Source organism: Phalacrocorax carbo, chromosome 24 (assembly GCF_963921805.1).
Source record: "Phalacrocorax carbo chromosome 24, bPhaCar2.1, whole genome shotgun sequence".
In the NCBI taxonomy this organism is placed as follows: Eukaryota; Metazoa; Chordata; class Aves; order Suliformes; family Phalacrocoracidae; genus Phalacrocorax; species Phalacrocorax carbo.
In genome coordinates this window covers 5,543,441-5,562,388 of record NC_087536.1, presented here as the reverse complement: position 1 = coordinate 5,562,388, position 18,948 = coordinate 5,543,441, and the positions used below count along the sequence as shown (strand labels likewise).

General features: G+C 66.5%; 3 protein-coding genes across 11 annotated transcripts; 2 read left to right on the top strand and 1 right to left on the bottom strand.

Moving 5' to 3' along the window:
- The first annotated feature begins 39 nt into the window (after positions 1 to 39).
- Positions 40 to 7,155, top strand: LOC135317034 (actin filament-associated protein 1-like). Of its 7 annotated transcripts, none has more exons than XM_064472563.1 (17): positions 43 to 210; positions 3,059 to 3,187; positions 3,300 to 3,374; positions 3,475 to 3,569; positions 3,832 to 3,922; positions 3,995 to 4,212; positions 4,289 to 4,468; positions 4,670 to 4,753; positions 4,924 to 5,041; positions 5,116 to 5,333; positions 5,420 to 5,550; positions 5,653 to 5,773; positions 5,884 to 5,989; positions 6,179 to 6,328; positions 6,442 to 6,602; positions 6,710 to 6,823; positions 6,930 to 7,155. In XM_064472563.1, exons 1-17 carry the CDS (start codon positions 195 to 197, stop codon positions 6,954 to 6,956), a joined length of 2,034 nt encoding a protein of 677 aa, XP_064328633.1. In that variant the 5' UTR covers positions 43 to 194; the 3' UTR covers positions 6,957 to 7,155. The 7 variants fall into 7 exon arrangements, 6 of the variants coding, with proteins under 6 accessions (XP_064328633.1, XP_064328634.1, XP_064328635.1 ...); XM_064472564.1 differs by having other exon boundaries at positions 44 to 210; positions 3,493 to 3,569; positions 5,881 to 5,989; XM_064472565.1 differs by having other exon boundaries at positions 44 to 210; positions 4,948 to 5,041; positions 5,881 to 5,989.
- Positions 7,156 to 8,231: 1,076 nt separating this feature from the next.
- Positions 8,232 to 14,509, top strand: FHIP2B (FHF complex subunit HOOK interacting protein 2B). Of its 3 annotated transcripts, none has more exons than XM_064472557.1 (17): positions 8,233 to 8,355; positions 8,458 to 8,536; positions 9,382 to 9,551; positions 10,400 to 10,504; positions 10,671 to 10,793; positions 10,970 to 11,137; positions 11,220 to 11,416; positions 11,496 to 11,604; positions 11,684 to 11,760; positions 11,933 to 12,122; positions 12,212 to 12,378; positions 12,479 to 12,601; positions 12,678 to 12,768; positions 12,857 to 13,000; positions 13,352 to 13,492; positions 13,575 to 13,675; positions 13,772 to 14,509. In XM_064472557.1, exons 1-17 carry the CDS (start codon positions 8,311 to 8,313, stop codon positions 13,875 to 13,877), a joined length of 2,136 nt encoding a protein of 711 aa, XP_064328627.1. In that variant the 5' UTR covers positions 8,233 to 8,310; the 3' UTR covers positions 13,878 to 14,509. The 3 variants fall into 3 exon arrangements, with proteins under 3 accessions (XP_064328628.1, XP_064328627.1, XP_064328626.1); XM_064472556.1 differs by having other exon boundaries at positions 12,212 to 12,381; XM_064472558.1 differs by lacking the exon at positions 13,352 to 13,492 and having other exon boundaries at positions 8,232 to 8,355; positions 12,212 to 12,381.
- Positions 14,510 to 14,604: 95 nt separating this feature from the next.
- Positions 14,605 to 16,488, bottom strand: NUDT18 (nudix hydrolase 18). The gene is made up of 3 exons (XM_064472559.1): positions 16,333 to 16,488; positions 16,046 to 16,259; positions 14,605 to 15,388 (listed from the first exon to the last, which is right to left on the bottom strand). The coding sequence occupies exons 1-3, from the start codon at positions 16,486 to 16,488 to the stop codon at positions 14,793 to 14,795; spliced, it is 966 nt and encodes a 321-aa protein (XP_064328629.1). The 3' UTR covers positions 14,605 to 14,792.
- Between the last annotated feature and the right edge of the window lie 2,460 nt (positions 16,489 to 18,948).

Sequence of the window (18,948 nt, the reverse complement as noted above, 5' to 3'; positions counted from 1 at the left end):
GCAGATGGCGGTGGTGCTCCGAGGAGGATGAGGAGTCCTTCCCCGCCTCCCCTCCGCCCCGGTCGGGCTGTGCTGGGGGCCCGCAGGGCGTGTGCGAGCCGAGCCGGGCCAGCTCGGTCCTGGTCCCGGTCCCGGTCCCGATCCCGGTCCCGATCCCGGTCCCGATCCCGCCGCGATGTGAGCGCGCCCGCACCATGGCCCGGCAGAGAGGTAAGGGGGGGTGGGGGGTACGAAGGGGTGCGAGGCTGGCGGGGGGGGAGGTTGCAAGCCTGCAAAGGGGTGGAAAAAGAGGGTAGAGGGTGTGCGTGAGGCTGCGTGGGGGTGGAGAAGGGCGTGGGGGTGCCCACGGCGGTGTAAGGGTGCAAATGGGGTGTGGGAGGGGAAAGGGGGTGCACGGGAAGGAGGATAGTGTGCAAAAGGGGGAAATTGGGGGGTCTGGGGAGGTGGGATGGGTGCTGGGGGGGGAAGGGGTGCCAGGAGTGAAGGGTGGGTGTCAGGGCTTGGGGTGTCAGAGCAGGGATGGAGCGCCTGGGTGCCCCCGAACACAGCGGGGTGCCGGTGCACAGTGCCATGGCAGGGTGCGTGATGCCAGCGCGTCTGCCAGCACCCCCCCGGGGCAATTTGGGGGCGCAGGGGCCGTGGGGGGAGCGCCTCCGCCCTTGAGCCATGGCCCAGAGCCTCCCCGCAGTGATGGGTCATGCTGCGGCCAGGAGCAGCTCTGAGCTTGGGGCGGCCTCCAGCCTCCTCCTCTGAGTCATCCCATGCTGGGCAAGAGCCGCCTCAAGCACCAGAGCAGGGCCCTGGGGTGTCCCCGAGATGCTGCTCCCCCCTGCGCCCCACTGGGGAGCAGGGCTGAGCCCAGGTACCTCTTGCCCCTCGTTGCACGGAGAAAAATGCTTGTGGCCACGGGGCAGAGGTGCCAGCCCCGAATCCCCCAGGTGCTGGGATCACCCAGGGCTCTTGCGCTCCCCTGGCATCCCTTGGGCAGCTCTCTCCTTCCTCCTCCTCCTTTGAGGATGAGGATGCCGTCGGGCTGGGCCATGTCCTGCAGGAGCAGAGCGCTTTGCTAGGAGACGGCTGTGTGTTTTGGGGGGGGGGGGCGTTTTCCTTCCGCCCTGGAGACCGAGGCAGCTGTTTTTCATCTCGGCTGCCTTCCCTTGGCCCCGGCAGCAGGCAGCTGGCACGGCCTCGTGGGCGAGCCCAGCTCCTGCCTGCTCCGCGCCAGGCTGTGGGCATGGCCAGGCACCTCTGGGCACGGCTCCCCAGCCCCACCGAGGGCATCGGGGCTGGCCGGGGGGGAGCGCAGGGGGAGGACGCAGGGAGGGCTGAGGGGGTGAGTGGACAGAGATGTCATTGCCGAGGAATTCGGCCTGGGCGGAGGAGAGGAGAGAGGGAGGGAGAGGAAGAGCCAGTCACACCGGGCACGGGGGACGGTCCCCATCCTCCCCACGCTCACACTCTGCCCGTAGGTCCCTTCGGCCAGCCCCTGCCCCAGCCCCCCCCACCAGTCCCCCACAGGGAGCTGGTCCCCCCCTTCCCTTCCCCAGTTTCCAGGGAAATCCAGATGTTTGGGCCCAGCTCCGGCATTGCTCAGCCTCACTGCCCTGCCAGATGTTTCCTCTCCCCCCGGGCAAGGGTGTGTGCTCCCCAGGCTGGGGACCCAGGCGAGGGGGACAGTGCTCCCCCCCATGCAAGCATCTCCACAGGAGCTTCTCCCACGTCCTCTGTAACACCCATGGTACCAGTGGGCTCCTTCACCCCACCTGCCCTCACCTTCCCTGGGGGCTGGCACTGTCTCTGGGGGCACGTTGCATCCCCACCAGCCTGGATCGATGTGGGATGCAGGGAAGAGGCAGGGCACAGGGATGCCGGGGTCACCCAGGGCATTACGGGGCATCACCAGGGCAGCATCCCAGCCAGCTGTGTGTTGTCCCTCTTCCTGCGGGAGATGGCAAGGGGACGGCGAGGAGGGAGGCTGGGAATGGAGCGGGGCGGCGTGGGGGGAGCCGGCACAGCCAGGCCCCATGCCAGGAGGCAGTGGGTTTCGACAGTGGGTCTGCAACTTTTTATCCGAGCTGGGAGTAGGGAGCAGAGCCTGGAGTGGCCGGAGCAGAGCGATGCAAACTACTTCCAGATGCACAGCAGGGAAGAGCAAGGGGGGAGGCAGGCAGCGACCCAGGGTGGGGGGGCCGGGGGGTATCTGCCCACTCCTGCAGTGGCAGCTGGAGGTGCCCAGGGCGAGGGGCCTCTGCAGAAGCGGGGCGAGGGGCCAGGCTGGGGGTGTGCATGGTCCTGCTCTGCCATGTGCTCCTCCAGCACAGGAAACCCCTGCTTGGACCCAGAGCTGATAGGGCTGCCACCATTCGGGGCTGGAGGGACCCTCTCCCCATGCCTGTAGCCCTTCTGGGTCTTCCCCACCCCAGGGGAGGCCATGGGGCAGAGGCAGGGCTGTCCCACCCTGCTGCACATGGCACAGGACTCCCAGCTTCCCCGGCCGGGGTGAGGAGGCACAAAACAGCTCCTTGTCCTGCTCCATCCCTCCCTCTTGGCACAGCAGGGTCAGGGTCCCCGGCCTGACCCCGCTCCCTGCCCTTGGAGCGGGCAGCGGGTGAATACTCAGCATTTTCGGCATGCCCGGAGCGGCTTCATCAGCTACTCCCATGTGCCATGCCACCTCCTCCTCCTCCTCCTCCGCAGCACAGAGGAGCAGCACGTTGGGCTGCCCGGCGCGGCCCCCATCCCCGGCTCCCCTCGCCCAACCGGGAACAAACCCGCTCTGTGAGCGCACACAGAGGAGCCTTCAGCGGCGCAGGTCCCCGTCCCCCCTCCTCATCCTCCCCCAGCACCCCGGGCCCGTCAATAGAGGGATTGTGCAGAGCCGGGGCAGGTGCCGGGAGCGGGGGCACGGCCGGTGGCACGGGGCACGTAACCCCCATGTCTGTCTGCCCAGCATCAGAGACCCCCTTCCAGCCCTGCCCAGTGCAGCGGGCAGGGGACGGGTATCCCTGCCTGCCCCCTCCTCTGGCGGGGTGTGATGGCACGTCCCTGTCCCCTGCAGACCTGGACAAGCTGCTGTCGGACCTGCGGTCCTTCCTGCTCATCCTGGACCGGGAAAGCCTCAGCGCCGCAGCTCGGGCCAAGAAGAAGTCGGTGGCCGATCTCCTCTCCCGGCTGCAGAGCCCCCCGTGTGAGCATGGATCTGTGGGCGGGGGGGGGGCACGGGGTGGCCCCTGGTTAGTGCCCGGTGGGCAGCAGGGAGGGGCCGGGAGCAGGGCTGTGACTGGGCGCTCCCCCCGCAGCAGAGGATGCAGAGTACATGATCATGCGCTGCCTCTCCCCTTCCCCGGGGACCCCGCAGGGCCGGGCCAGCCCGGGTGAGTCGCTCGCTCTGACCCGTACCCCATCTCCGCCGGCGGCTCATCGGGCACGGCCGGGGATGCCCGGCTCCTCGCCGACCTGGCACATCGCTGCCAGTCCCGCTTTTCCCCCCAGGAACCAGGACAGTGGATGCAACAGGAGGAAGAGGCTGCGAGTACCGACCAGCCAGCACCCTGAGCCGGCATGGAGGGGTAAGGGTGGGCGGTGGAGAGTTTGGGGGGCTGCGGGTGTGCAGTGGGGCTCGGCCAGCAGCACAGGGATGGGACAGGGGATGGGAGAGGGCCACCCAGTGCCCATCCCTGCACTGCAGCCTCGCTCACGCAGGGGTCTGGCCAGGCTGGGAAGATTCCCATGCTGCCCGCCAGCCCCAGGCAGAGCCCTCCAGCCACCCCTTGGGGACCCCGTGGGGTTCACCCCAGGGCAGCACCTTTGGAGCTCCCCTTCTCTCCCCAGAGCAAGGTGCCGGGTGTCTCGCCATCCCCACCAGCTGACGACTCCTATGAAGATGCCGAACCCCTTGGCCCTGGCAGATGCACTGGCTCTGGTGAGCACCCCTCCGCGCCCCCTCCCCGGCACCCGCATGCACCCAGCACCCTAACACCATCCCGGCTCTCAGGTGGTGCCGACAGCGACAGCAGCCACTACGAGTCATACGGGGAGGATGAGGATGGTGTGACGGACCGTGCCCACTACCTGCGGCGGCCACTGGCCGCTGGCCCCGATGCTGAACCCCCTGGTCACCCCGAGGCGCAGCTCTGCGGCTTCCTCTGGAGGAAGCGCTGGCTGGGACAGTGGGCGAAGCAGCTCTTCATCATCCGGGAGCACGTGCTGCTGGTGAGCGGCCGGAGGAGGATGGATGGAGGGTGGGAATGGGTCCCCGAGCTCTGCTGACCCCACCGTGCCTCCACAGTGCTTCAGGTGTGCCGCAGACCCGCAGCCGGTGCTGGAGCTGGACCTGCGGGGCTGCCACGTCGCCTACAAAGCCAAGCGTGGCAAGAAGATGCCGCACATCCTGAAGGTGACGGGGACAGCGGGCGAGGCGCTGGTCATTGGCTTCCAGAGCCGGCAGCAGGCTGAGGACTGGAGGAAGGTTTGGAGGTGTTGCAGCCTGGCAGAGCTCTGCATGGGCAGGAGGGAGAAACAGGGGCACAGACCTGCTGGGGTGCTCCTGGGGTGGCTGGGGACGACCCCATCTGTCCCCAGCTCCTCTCCCGTCCTGGGGGTGCCTGGAGCCCCATTAGATGGGGAAGCAGGAGCCCAGGGCTGCAGTGTTCCCTCTCTCCCTTGGCAGGTGATCGAAGAGGTCAGCAGCGATGCCCCGATCGGGCTGGCAGCCATCAGTGTCCCAGCATCACCCTCCTCAAGGCTCGGCAGGGTGAGCCGCTTGTCCTCCCCTGGGAAACCCAGCCACAGGGAAGGGGCTGCCGGGGATATTGAGAGTACACCCCAATTCCCTGTCCCACTGTCCCTGTCGGGTGATGCTGGGGGGGGGGGTTGCATCGCCGTGGGGTGGGGGTCAGGGTGCAGGGGGCTTAAAATCTGCAGGAGACTGGGCTCTCTGGATCTCAGGCTGTCAGGTCCCAGCTCGGCAAGGAGGAGGAAGAAGATTGCTCCCGGCAGAGCCCAGCCCGCAGCCCCCGGCCCGGAGAGGACGCTAAAGGAGGTGCGGTGCATGGGGACTGGGCGAGGGGGTGTCCCTGCACCCCGTGCCACCGCTGACAGGGGATGGACCCACAGGTTTCCTGGCGGTGCGGCTGCGCGGGCGGTGGCAGCGGCTGTGGTGCGCGGTGCGGCAGGGAGCCCTGCGCATGTTCCCCGAGCCCGGCGGTGCCCAGCGCCCCGTCTGCGCCCTGCGGCTGGAGAGCTGCGAGGTTTCCCCGGGGGTGGCCGCCGGCTCTCCCCAACGCCTCCGCATCCGCATCGCCCAGCGGGGCCGGGAGCTCGCCCTGCTGCAGGTGACCAACCGCTGCAGCACCCCCGAGCCCCCCACCCCCCTCACTGGGGGGGACCTGCTGAGCCCAGACCCTCTGCCCCACGCCAGACCTGTTCAGATGAGGAAAGGGAAGCCTGGCTGAAGACCCTGCGGGCCAGGGGAAGAGGGGACCTGGCCAGTGACAGCCCCCGCACCGAGACCCCCAGGCTGGGCGATGCCAGCGGCTGCCCTGCTGCAGGGTAAGGAGATGCTGGCTGGGGCACGGCCAGCCCCAGCCCTCCCACCCTGCTGCAGGGCTGCGGGCAGTAATGGGACTAACGGGACCCCCCTCCTGCTTGCAGCGGGCTGCTGCTGCGCCGTGTCTCGACCCCCAACACCTACATGGACGACCCCTTTGGGCAGCTCCCACCTGCTGAGGCCCCCAAGCATCTCTACTCCAATATGGAGCGGCTGCAGCAGCTGGTAACCTCTGCTGATGCACCTTTGCCCCCCCAAGCAAGCCCCAGGGCAAGGGAGATGGGGTCCCACCATCACTTGCCCATGGGCTTGTCCCGGGCTTCCTTCCACAGCAGCAGAGCTTGGACCGAGCAGTGCAAGGGCAGCGCAAGAGACCCGTGTCTGCGCTGCCCACCGGTGCCTGCAGCAACACCCCGGGCAGCACCCTGCCCTCGCAGGCAGGTGAGCCGGGACTGGATGCTCCACTGAGGGGAGCAGCGGGGTCCCCCTGGGCACCCCAGTCCCATGTGCCGTGATGGAGGTTGCGGTGCCCATGAGCACGGTGTTGTGCCGTGATTGCTCTGCCCTTCCTCCCCAGCATCCTTCCTCTGCCCTTCCTCCCAGCATCCTTCCTCTGCCCTTCCTCCCCAGCATCAGCAGCAGCTCTCCAGGGCAGGGCTGCCAGCCCGCAGCGGGTGAAGGTGAGCCCCAAGCTCTGGAGCAGGGATCTCTCCCAGTCCCAGTGCACCCTGACACTGCCTGAGAGGAAAGGGGCTCGGGACGGGCTGGATATCCTCATAGGTAGGACCTCAGAGGGGCTCTGTCCCTGTGCTGGGGGGTGCCTGGCCCTTGCGCGAGCAGCCGGTGGGGTCGTGGGGTCCCCGGGCTTGGCAGCGCCCTTGCTGTCCTTGCAGGGAAGAGAGCCTTCCCCAAGCTGGAGGAGAAGGTGGGGCAGCTGGAGAGGGCCTGCCGCATGAAGGGCAGGCTGAAAGCTGGCTCCGAGATGAACCTGCTGGCCATCGGCAAGTCACTGAAGGGCCACATCGCTGCCACCGCCAGCTCGGCTGGCTCCGAGGTGGGGGGGGGGGCACGGGGGATGGACACCAGGGAGGGCACGGGCTGCAGGGCGTGCAAAGGGTTCGGGAGGGCAGGCATCGCCCTCTCTCCGCTGTGTTTTTCCAGCAGGGCTCATTCCTCACACCGCTGTTGAAGCGTACAGCGTCGGCAAAGAGCGCCCTGAAGCCATCTCCCTCCCCAGTCATCATTGAGAAGGGAAAAGTGCTGCAGAAGAGAAAGGTACCGGCCGGGAGCTGCGTGGGGTGGGCAGAGGTAAGGTGAGCCGGGTACCACATGCCGGGCTGGGATGTGAGGGGTTTGACCACCCATCTTGCTCACTCTCCAGGAGTGGGAGATGAAGTCTGCGATGTGACCAGCGCTGCAGCAGCCCCGGGGCAGCATCCGCCCCGCAGACGTACCTGCCAGACCGTCTGCATCTCTCAGCAGAATGTAGGGCTGCACGTGGATCGTGCAGCACCAGCCTGGTATCTGTTTTTTTAACCATCAGTATCAACACTACAACTACGCACATCTATTTTTTTTATATATATATATATAACATATAAACTCTCCATCTTCTGTGGGTTTCTAGTTTCTCTGGCGCAAGGGCAGGAGGGCGGCGAGCCCCTCGCAGGCTTGCTGCCTTCTCGCCCATCCCAGCACCTTAGTTTTGAGGCACAGATTTCCCGGTTGCAACCTCATGAGTCACCAGCTCTGTCCCTGAGACGGTGCACCGGCAGCACCCCAGTCCCCCCTCCGCGAGCACCCACTTGCAGGGGTGGGTGCAGATGCACCCTGGACCAAGGAACCAGGGTGGGGAGGGGTACACAGGGTGGTGGGGGCTGTTTAGGGCACCTCATTGCACCTTCCCTGGCGTCAGCGGGACCCGAGCTGGGCCCTGGGCTGGGCCCTGGGCTGCCTTCCAGCAGCTGCCTTTGTCATGGCTTGTTTTTAATTGTAGAAACATTTTTTTTAAGGATTAAAAAAAAAAACCAAACCTAAAATTTGGCTTCTGCCAGGTCGCGCCGCGGGAAGAGGCGAGCTGGTGGGGGGGTGCCTGGTGTGCCCAGGGGGCTGTCCCCATCCTGGTGCGAGGTGTGGAGGGGGGAGCTATCTGAGGGGGGGTGTCCCCATCCCAGTGCATGGGGGGCTGTCCCCATCCCAGTGCGAGGTGTGGGTAGGGGGCCGATCCCCATCCCGGTGCACAGGAGTCCATCCCCATCCCGGTGCAAGCTGTGGATGGGGGGGGTCCATCCCCATCCCGGTGCGAGGTGTGAAGGGGGGCCATCCCCGTCCCGGTGCATGGGGGGTCCTTCCCCACCCCAGGCTGCCTCCCCCACCCCCGGAGTATTTTTAGGGCTAAGGGACCCTTCCAAACCCTCCACCCCAAATACCCCTCCAACCCCCCCAGCCCCGACACCCCTCCAGCCTCCATCCCTCACCGCTCCCGCAGTCCCTCCGCCCCAATCCATCCCCGTCGCGGGGGGTGTGTGTGTGTGTGTGTCCCAACTCCTCCTCCCCCCTCGCTCCCCAAGCCCACCCGGAGCCCGGAGCCGGAGCGGGGCCGCCGGGGGAGGTACCGCGGCCGGGCCGCCCTCCCCGCCCGGCTCCGGGCGGAGCCACCGCGCCGGGGCGCAGCGGAGCGGGGCCGGGTGCGGGGCCGGGTGCGGGGCCGGGTGCGGGGCCGGGTGCGGGGCCGGGTGCGGGGCCGGGGCCGCGGTACAACCATGCTGAGCCGCCTGGGAGCGTTGCTGCAGCAGGCGGTGGAGACGGTAAGCGGGGCCCGAGGAGGGGGGGGACGGACACACGGACGGGACACACCGGGAGCGGGGAGGGCTTCCGTGCACCCCTAACCCTGACCCCGGTATGCGCAGCGGGAACCCAGCGTGGACCTGCTGGAAGCCTTCACCGAGCACTGGAAGGGCATCACTGGCTACTACCTGGAGGCCACGGGTGAGTGGGGTGCGGGTCCCTCTGCCCTAGGATGGGGTCCCTGGGGAGTGGGAATAAGGTCCCTGTGGTGTGGGAACAGGGTCCCCGTGTCCTGGGAGAGTGTCCCTGTGCCTTAAGATAGAGTCCCATCGCCTGGTATCACGGTCCCTGTGCCCAGGGAGGGGGTTCCCATGCCCTGGGACGGGACCCCGTGCCCTGGGGCAGGACCCCATGCAGTAGCAGGGCACCGTGGCTGACCTGGCACGTGGGGCTTTCCCATGGGACACCCATTCCCATACCCCAGGAGGACTTATCCAGCTGAGAGCTTGGCCCTGCCCAGTCCCGACCATCCTTGCACACCATCGGGGTCAGCATGGGGTGTTTGGGTGGGTGCGGGTTCTCCTGGGAGCGATTGCAGGCTGGGGCATGTCCCTCTCCAGGAGCACTAAAAGTAGGGCCTGGAGAGTTTCAGCCCTGTCCCTGGCGGCATCACGGTCCTTCCCACTTGACCCTCACGGCTCCTTCCCCTCCTGGGCCATGCTGGAGGGTCTCCAGGACTGGCAGTGCCAGGCAGCACCCCGCAGCCCCCCGGAACAGCAGCTCTGGCCCCAGCGGGGACAGCCGGCAGCTTGCTAGGCCATGAGCGGAAGGAGCAGCCTCAAGTGCTGCTGGGACTCCATCATCACATTGCCATCTAGCGTCGTCCTCGCTAACGGCGGTGGAGGTGGATTCTGGGCCAGCACGGCTCGGGGTGCTGCCTGCAAGCACCCCACGTTTGCACCTGGACCCCCCACCACGCATTGCTCCCCTTGCTGAGCCTGGCTGCACGCTGCCCATGCAGCAGGCTCCGATTCTTGTGTCCGCAGACGAGAGTGTCCCCGCCAGACAGACGGACATCCCCTGGCGCCTCAAGCAGATGCTGGACATCCTGGTGTACGAGGAGAAGCAGCGCCCGGCGGGGGAGGCTGGGCCGTGCCTCGAGTACCTGCTGCAGCACAAGGTCCTGGAGACCCTCGGCACGCTGGGCAAGGCAGAGGTGGGTGTACGGGCACGGGAAAGCCGCTTCGGGGCGGGGGGGGGCGAGCCCCGCTGTGCTGCAGCACCCACAGCCTTTTCCAGCTGCTTTGCGTGGTGCTGTTCAATAATTTTAGCTTTGAAACTCTTCTAGCAGGGCAACGGGAGTTTGTGGAGCGTGAGCTGGTCTGGGTGCTTTTAGGGGACTGGATTGCTCGGTGTGAGATCCCCATTGGGATCCTTCCTGCAGCTCCTCTGAACGGCTCTTGCACCCCATCACATCCTGCGTGCATGGGGTGTTTTTCACAGCCTGTTTGCACAACAAGCACGCTACTGCTTGGGTTCACAGGGCAAGATGGCTTTAGCACCCTCTCAAAGTAAATATTGGCCAACTTTAGCAGCTCCGCTGTTCCTCTGTTGCTAATAATAACGAGGCTCCCTATAAATAGCCTTTTAATCAAACCTAAGCAAACCCTAGCGCAGCGTGGCCTTCAGGAACACGCGCCGGCCCTTCCGTGGCTGTGAGGATTTGGTTTTTCAGGGTGCTGGGTTTGCTCCCATCGCTAGCATTGTAGCAGTGGGAAAGAGGAAATAATCCCCATTTTTTGCAGGACAGCTCAATTCAGAGAGCTGAGTTCAGTCCCTAAGTATTAAAGGGAGAGGAGCCCGGGGCAGGTGGGAGGTCCTGGGTGGGGGGGCTTCATGGGCCCTTTTGCATCATTTTGGGGGTGCAAAACTGCAGTCTCTGCTGAGAGTGTTCTTGCAAGCCACCCACACCGACTGGGTAACCCAGCAGGTGATTTGGGGCAATTACAGGGTAATCAGGTACGCAAACAGGTAACTGGGCTCTCACTGATGTCTCCCTCCCAGTATCCCCCCGGGATGAGGCAGCAGGTCCTCCTCTTCTTCAGCCGGGTGCTGGGGCAGGTGCAGCACCCGCTCCTGCACTACCTCAACGTGCACAGGCCGGTGCAGGTGAGCCCCGCGCCCGGTGGGAGGCCCCGGCTGGCAGCGCCGCTGGCGATGCCGTGTCCTGGGACTGACCCCAGCCCCGCCAAACGCTGCCGGGATCCGATGCCCACGGTAACGGGGCAGCGGGAGAGCAGCCAGCGGCCCAGCAGCCCCCTCCTTGCCCTGCCAGAAACTGCTCCAGCTCAGCGGCGACCGCCTGGGCTCTGGCACTGAGAAGGAGGAGGTGCAGTTCACGGCCGTCCTCTGCACAAAGATCAAGCAGGATCCCACCCTGCTGGCGTACATCCTGGAGGTGAGCATCCCCCCCCGGGCAGCCCTGTGCTGGTGGGACACGTATGGGCTCATCTTTGGGGTTTGGCTCGTTTAATTGACTTTTTTTCACGTGCTTTGCAGCTCCATCCACACTGCAAAGCTCCTCAGGGTGGAAGATGGTGGCTATGATGCTTTGCTGCTCCTCTTCCTCTCCAGGGCAAGAGCATCCTGAATGGGAGGAGAGGCCAGGAGCTGCCAGCCAGCCCTGTGGAAGAGGGTGCGGAGCATCCCCCGGGCACTGCCGCCTACCCCCCGCCCGAGCCCTCCCCACCACGCAGGGACAGCAACCTCGTCACGTCCTTGGTGGGGCTCTGCAAGAGCAAGGTAGGGGGAAAGGGCGGCCAAGGAGGGGATGGCAGGCGCCGCCGGTTGTGTGACGCTGCCTCTCTCCTCCTCCTCCTCGCAGAAAAGCAGGGTCGCGCTGAAGGCTCAGGAAAACCTGCTCCTGCTCGTCGGGCTCGCCCAGGAGGCGGCTGCTGCCTGCCTGGTGCGGAGCAGCGCCCTGTGCCAGCTGCTGACGGAGCATCTCTGTGACCTCTACAGCGCCGTGCCCGCCTGCACCGACCCCGCCGACATCCTCGCCCTGGAGAGGGCCAGCTGGAGGTAGGGTGGGCACTGGGCAGGGTGGTCCCCAGGCACCACCGAGGCTCTGCTGCAGCCCCGCATCCTCTACCCCACTCAGGTCGCAGGGTGATGCTGCCAGCGACGGGGTTTTCCCGGGGAAGGAGAGCCTGGCTGCCTTCTTCAGCTGGCTGGACTACCTCGATGAGCTGGTGATGGGCGCCCACCTGGTAAGAAGCACCTGGATGCGCTGCAGAGCACGGCAGCCCCCTGCCCGTGCTGCGGCTCAGCCTCTGCCATCACCCACAGGTCGTGGCAGATGCCATCACCGAGGCCGTGGAGGAAAAGTTTTTTCAGGGCATCCTGCAGCCGCAGCTCCTGCAAATGTGAGTGTCTGAGGCACGAGACAGCTGCCAGGGGGGAGTTTCTCTATCAAGGACCCCCTTGGGGCTGGGACCGCAGGGGTCTCCTTGCCTGCACCTCCTTTCTCCCCCGCTGTGAGATACCGTGGTGCTGCCTCAGGACACCCCTCGCGGCATCCCACCCTGTCCCCGGCAGGTCTGAGCTCGCCGTGCTCAGCGCCACGGCCATGCTGACGGGCACGGTGCGGCAGATCCGCGCGCCCCCCCTGCTCCACCGCCTCGTGCTCTTCTTACTGGGGCCGGACCGGCAGCCCGAGACCCCAGGAGACACCCCCCACCCCCTGCGCACCCACCTCATCGACCGCTGCAACCACCTCTCTGATGAGGTGAGCCCCATCCTGGGGTGAGGTGGGGAAACATGGGCGATGCTGGGGGGGGCAACGGCGGTGGTCTCACCCCGCTCGCCGTGCCGCAGATCAGCCTGGCCAGCCTGCGGCTCTTTGAGGAGCTCCTGCGGAAACCCCACGAGCACGTGGTGCACAACCTGGCGCTGAGGAACCTGGAGGCGAGGGGCTACCTGCAGCGGGGCCCCCCTGTGCATGATGAGCGCGGACCCCCCGATCCGGACCCTGACGAGGATGGGTTGTGAGCTGGGGGGGTCTGGGAGGGGGGTGTTGGGCAGGGCGAGGGGGGCAGCCCCAAGGCAACCCACCTGGCTCATGCCCCTGCTCCGGCCCCACAGGGACCTGGAGGAGGATCCCTATTTCACTGATGGATTCCCAGATGCTGGCTTCAGGATGGCGAAAAAGCCTCTGCCGGGATCGGCCCCATCGGGGAAGGGACAAGTGAGCGAGGTGGTCAGCAGGTAGGGATTTGCAGGGGCTGCTCCAGCATGGCGGTGGTCTGCATCACCCTCCCCATCCCTCTCCCCTCTTTTCCAGCTTCCTCTGCCTGGTCCCTGAGGAGGCAAAGACCTCCTCGTGCATGGAGGAAGGTGGCTACGACACCTACGTGCACGATGCGCTGGGCATGGTGAGTGGCTGGCGGGGTGGGGGGTCCCCATCCCCAGCAGTGCCAGCCCCCAGCTCTGCCTCTCACCCACCATCACCCCCCCGGCCAGGTCCAGGCGTGCCGTGCCAGCGCGGCCCCGTGGGGGTGGCCCCCAGCCCCCCGGCCCCTCGACACCTGCCACCCTGAAGTGACATTTTACGAGGGCCATTTCCTCAAGGTGCTGTTTGACCGGATGACCCGGATCCTGGACCAGGTACGAGGGTGACCAGTCGAGATGCCAGGGATGCACCTGGGTCCCTACTGCCCTCTGCTCCTTGCCTTGGGCATGGCTGGGGGCCTTTTACCCCCGCAAAAGGGCTCTCTGCCTGTCCCCACCACTGGGACTTCACTGGCTGCAAACGCCACCGATGCTCTTGGCCACTTTACCCCCACTATGGGGGGGGTCCCAAACCCTGGACCTGTGGGTCCCGGGGCTGGCAACAGCCATGGGAAGGCGATGCATGGTCTCTTCCAACACCCCCAAGCTGAGTCCCCACCGGGGGATGCTGGGGAGGGGCAACACTGGCCATGCCAGCTCCTGCTGAGCATCCCACCCCCACCCCAGCCCTACAGCCTGAACCTGCAGGTGACCTCAGTGCTGTCCCGCCTGGCCGCCTTCCCCCATCCCCACCTCCACGAGTACCTGCTGGACCCCTACCTCAACCTGGCACCCGGCTGCCGCTCGCTCTTCTCTGTCCTCGTCAGGGTAATGTCACTTGCTGGGGGTGGGGGGGGACGGGGACAACCCCTCGAAATGGGACCTGACTCTTCTCCCCCCCCCAATGCAGGTGATCGGGGACCTGATGCAGCGGCTCCAGCGTGTGCCCCATTTCAGGGCCAAGCTGCTCCTGGTGCGCCAGCAGCTCATGGGGCTGGTGCCCGGAGAGCAGTAAGTGCTGGGGCAGGGGGGGCATGGGATGGGGGCAATGCCTGCCCTTTGGGGGCGGGTGTACCCTCAGAGCCCCCATTGCTCGTCTCCCCGCAGGATGGACCACACGATGCTCTTCAAGGGGGTGGTGGTACTGGAGGAGTTCTGCAAGGAGCTGGCTGCTATCGCCCTGGTCAAGGGACCGCCAGAGGGGCCCCCCTGAGCTACGGCTCCCCAGCCTCCCCACCAAGCACCCCCTCTTCAGCTGGGCTGTGGTGGCCACTGGGGATGGCCCAACCGATGTGCCGGTAGCCTCCGGTGGCCCCGCTCAGACCGGCATGTCCCCAGTAGCCAGGCATGGTGATGGCACCCTGGGAAGGACACCGGCCTCGCATCACCTGGCAAGGAGGAAGAGGAGGCACAGAGCCCTTCACCAACCTGGAGGTGATGCCACCTCCCCGGCGCAGGATGCGGCCCCGCTGTGTGCAAATTGACCCGTCCTGTGTTTCCTCCTGGGTGGTGGGTTCCTGCTCGCCCTGCCCCATGTCGGAGCTGCCCCGAGCCCCCACCAACCTCACGATGGGTATTTTTTTGGCAATAATGGGATGCACGGGCCTGGTGCTGTCCTGAGCCTACATGGGGCAATGCAACCCCCTCAGCTGCAATAACTCAATCATCCCCCCAGCTCTGGGGCACGGGGGGGTGTGTGTGTGCATGTGTGTGTGTGTTTGTGGCTCCTGCCTGCAAGGGACGGTGCACCCTGGACCCTGCACAGCCGGGTACCACGTCCCCTGGGTGATGGGACTCTGCTACAATAAAGCTGTGAGCTCAGCACCACACGCTGCGCCCCCACCATCTATACCACACCCGTCCCCCTTCCCAAGCGTACCCTAAAACCAGGCTACCCACCCTTCCATCCCATCTCCTCCCTTCGACTTCAGCCAGGTGGATGCAAGAAGCAGCAGCCGGGTTTATTTCTGCTCTGGCACTGTGCTCTGCCCCAGAACATCCCCCAGGCCACAGGCAGCACATCCCAGGGCTCCCCGCTTCAGCACTGCAAGCAGGACCCCCATGGCCATATGTCCTGGCCAGACCCCCCCCCCATGCCCAAAGCCGGGCTGCCAGGGCTTACCGGGCACTAGCTACGGACAGGCACCGTGGCCGCAGCACGGAGCCGCTGCAGGATTCTCTCCCTCAGGCTCTCCTCCTCCACACGCCACCAGCAGAAAGTGGGGGTTCGGGGCTCGGGAGGGGCAGCCCCGGGGCTGCCAGGTGGGATGCTCAGCAGCATGTTGAAGCAAACACCGTCGGCCCCACCAGGACCTTCAGCCCGGTGCTGCAGCCCCAGCAGCCCCAGGGGTCCCGGGTGGGGGTCCGGCGGCAGGCAGTCCCGCAGCAGCTGCAACACAGGCAGGCGAAGACCCCCGTGGAACTCAGCCAGGGACATGCCACAGGCCACCATGGGCAGGTGGGGGGTCCCAGCTGTGCCCAGCAGCACCCAAAGGTCCCCAGCATCATTGGCGAAGGCCACCAGGAGCCGCAAGCAGATGAGGGCGCAGGGCAGCTCCTGCGGCAGCGTGGGGGGGTGCGGGGGGCTGCGGCGGTAGCGGGCGGCGAGGTCCAGCAAGGGCAGGATGTCTGGGGCTCGCAGTGGCAGCGCGGAGGGGTCCCCAGCCCACCACGCTGCTTGCAGGGACTCGGCGTCAGCCTCTTCCAGGGTCTTCAAGGTCCCGCCTGTGGGCAGAGACAGCGATGCCCCAGCACAGGGGTGGTGGGGGGACAATGATGCTTTGGTATGGGGGTGGCGAGGGACAGCAGGACCCCAGCACTGGGCTGGCAGGGGATGCCAGTGCCTGGTCATGGGGCTGGTGGGGGCGCCGAGACCCCATCACGAGGCTGATAGTGGGCACTGGTACCCCAGCACGGGGCGCGTGGGGGGATGTCAGTGCTGGTGATGGTGCTGGCAGGGGACAGCGATGCCCTGGAACGGGGCTGTCAGGGGACACCGATGCCCATCATGGGGCTGGCAGGGTGTGCTGACACCCATCATGGGGCTGGCAGGGGACACCGATGCCCTGGCACAGGGCTTGCGAGGGACACTGATGCCCTGGCACAGGGCTTGATGAGGATGCTGATGCCCTGGCACAGGGCTGGCGTGGGACACTGATGCCTATTATTGGGCTGGTAGGGGATGCCAATGCCTGGAACAGAGGTGCCAAAGCCCATCGAGGGGCTTGCAGGGGACACCAATGACCTGGCGCAGCGCTGGCAAGGGACGCTGATGCCCACCATGGGGCTGGCAGGAGATACCGATGCCCCGGGACGGGATGCACCAGGTGAGCCGCATCCTTCCCGCACCCCTTCAGAGCAACAAACGACACAGGCACGCACCGGTGGGGCGCGCGAGGAAGGCGAAGCGGATCCACCCCGGCCCCCTCTCCTCCAACGCCAGCAAGGTGAGGGGTTCACACTCCAGCCCCGTCTCCTCCTTCACCTCCCTCCGCATGGCGGCCACGATGCTTTCGCCGGGCTCCATCCTCCCGGCCGGCAGGTACCACCTCCCGCGGCACTCGGGCTTGGCCTCCTGTACTAGCAGCACCGCATCCTGCGGGGACGGAGAGGGGTCGGGTGGGCACTGGGCGCCACTGGGGTGGGGGGTCCCGCGGGGGCTGCCTCACCTCCTCGTTGAAGAGCACGGCCAGGACGACGTAGCAGGCGTTCCTCCCCAGGCGGATGGGGCCGGTGGGTGGGGGGGGACCCTCAAAGCTCACCCCCACGGCCCAGCTGCCGCCACCCAGCACCGCATCCAGCTCCGTCACCGGAGCCTCCCCCATGAGACCCCCACAGGCTGGATGGGGAGGGGGGAAGCCAAGCCCTTAGGCACCCACTCAGGGGGTAGCAGGTTTTTGGGGTGGGGAGGGTACCCCCCAGACGTGCAGACGGGGGGACAGGGAGCCCCGGCGGTGGCTGGACTGGAGGGGACGGTGAGGTTGGGGGTCTGGTGATTGCGGGGTGCACGGGGAGGTGCAATGCAGGAAGGGGTCACCCAGCGTTTTTGGGGTGCTGGAGGGGAAGGGCTTGCTGGACTGGGGGATGTGGAGGGGGGTGTAACAGGGGAAGGTTCTGCTGGGCTGGGGGGGGACGTAGCAGGGGAAAAGCTCGGTGGCCTTTGCGATGCAGGGAGGGGTGCAGTAGGGAAAGGGTCTGCTCGACTGGGGGACACCCAGGGGGGCGCAGGAGGGGAAGGGTTGGCTCGACTGCAGCACGTAGGAAGGGAAATAGTAAGGGAAGGGGTCGCTAGGCTTGGGGAGGCGGGGAGGGCTGCGGTATTGGAAAGGCTTGCTGGACTGGGGGAGGCATGGGGGGGCACAGTAGGGGAAGGGCTGGCTCGACTGCAGGGTGTAGAGGGGGCTGTAGGGAAAGAGCTCGCTGGATTTGGGGATACAGGGAGGGCTGCGGTAGAGGAAGGGCTGGCTTGACTGCAGGATACACGGGAAACTGAAGTAAGTGAAGGGTTTGCTAGATTGGAGGAGGTAGGGGGGAAAGGGTTTACTGGACTGGGGAATGCTGGGGGGAAAGGGGCGGCTAGACTGGGGGATGCTGGGGGAGAAGGGCCTGCTAGACTGGGGGATGCCCAGGGTGGGGTAGGAGAAGGGCTCGCTGGGCTGTGGGGTGCACGGAGGGCTGGACCAAGGGCAGGAATCAGCAGGCTGCGGGGGCCAGGGCGTGCTGGACTGCAGGGCGCTATAGGGGAAGGGCTGGTCGGAGTATGGGGTGCATAGGGGGAAAGGCGCGGCGGACTGAGGGGTGCAGGGCGGCGAGCTGGGCTGCAGGGTGCAGCAGGGGAAGGGCGGGCTGGGCTGCGGGGTGCAAGGCGGGGTGCAAGGCGGGGTGCAGGGCTGCGGGGTGCAGGGCTGCGGGGTGCAAGGCGGGGTGCAGGGCTGGGGGGTGCAGGGCTGCGGGGTGCAAGGCGGGGTGCAGGGCTGCGGGGTGCAGCAGGACAAGCGTCTGCGGGACTGCAGGGTGCACTAAGAGGCGCAGCAGCAGGGAGAGCTTGCTGGCTTGCAGGAGAGGGTGCACTAGGGCGGGGGTTGGCGGGGTGCAACGGGGGAGGGTTTGGGGGGCTGCAGGGTGCAACGGGGAAGGGGGGTTTGGGGGGCAGGCGGCAATACGAGAAGGGGTTGGGGGCTGCACGGTGCGATAGGGGAAGGGGTGGGGTTTGCAGGGTGCAGCGGGGTGGGTTTGGGGGGCGCAGGGTGCAAGGGGGGGCTCGGGGGGGGGCGCAGGAGGGAAGGGAAGGGGCGCAGGGAAAGTGCGCAGGGAAAGCGCGCAGGGCAGCCCCTACCTCCCCCCGCGCATGCGTAGGGGACGCACCGCCTCCCGGGGTTCCGCCGCGCGGTCCCCGCCCACCTCGCTCGCCGCCCATTGGCCGCCATGCCACGCCAGCTTGCTTCCCATTGGTTAACCCTGCCGCCACTTTCCTGCACGGCTGTGGGGCGGGGCTTGTCCTTAAAGGGGCCGGGCTGCGCGGGGAAAGGTTGGTGGTGCAGCGCCCGTGGTCCACACTGGGTGGGCGGTGCTTAATTGCACAGTGCTAATTACACGGTGCCCATTGCATGGTGATAATTGCACGGTGCGTGGCATGCACCGCACAGCCCCTGTCCATCTCCCGCAGTGCATGTGGCTCTGTGCAGTGCAGGGTGCACATTGCATGGCGTGGCCAGCACGCAGGGCACAGCGTGCAGGGACTAAGGCTCCACGCACTGTCCGTGGGGGGCACCGTGCACAGTTTCCCTTCGTTATCGTTAGAGCGGTGCAGAGCAGCGCCAGGCAATGGTCCTGGGCAGAGCAGAGCGGGTCCCCTGCACCCCAGCCCCTGAGCACCATGCTCCGCGTGCAGGTTTCTGTTCTTGGGACAGGCCTTTGGGCCGGTTGCTTTCCCATGGCAGGGCAGGATGGAGCTGCACCCCAGGACCCCAAACCTCCAGGCAGCGACAAGCCACAATGTCCAGATGTTTCCCAGCTCTCTGTGAAGCTGCCAGCACAGAGACCGCACCCAACTCATCTCATTAGTGGCCTCAGCCAGCTGCCAAGGGTTGGGAGCACCCTGTGCCACCAAGAATCACTGCCAGACCCCGGCTCTGCCACCCCACCCCATCCCTGGGGCATCCCTGACCGTGGCTGGGGATGAAGGAGCCGACGCCGTGCGGGAGGGAGACGCTGAGGCAGGCGCTGGTGCTGCCGGCGGCCCCGGCATGCTGCACACACTTTATTCCCCGGCTGCCCAGCTCCCA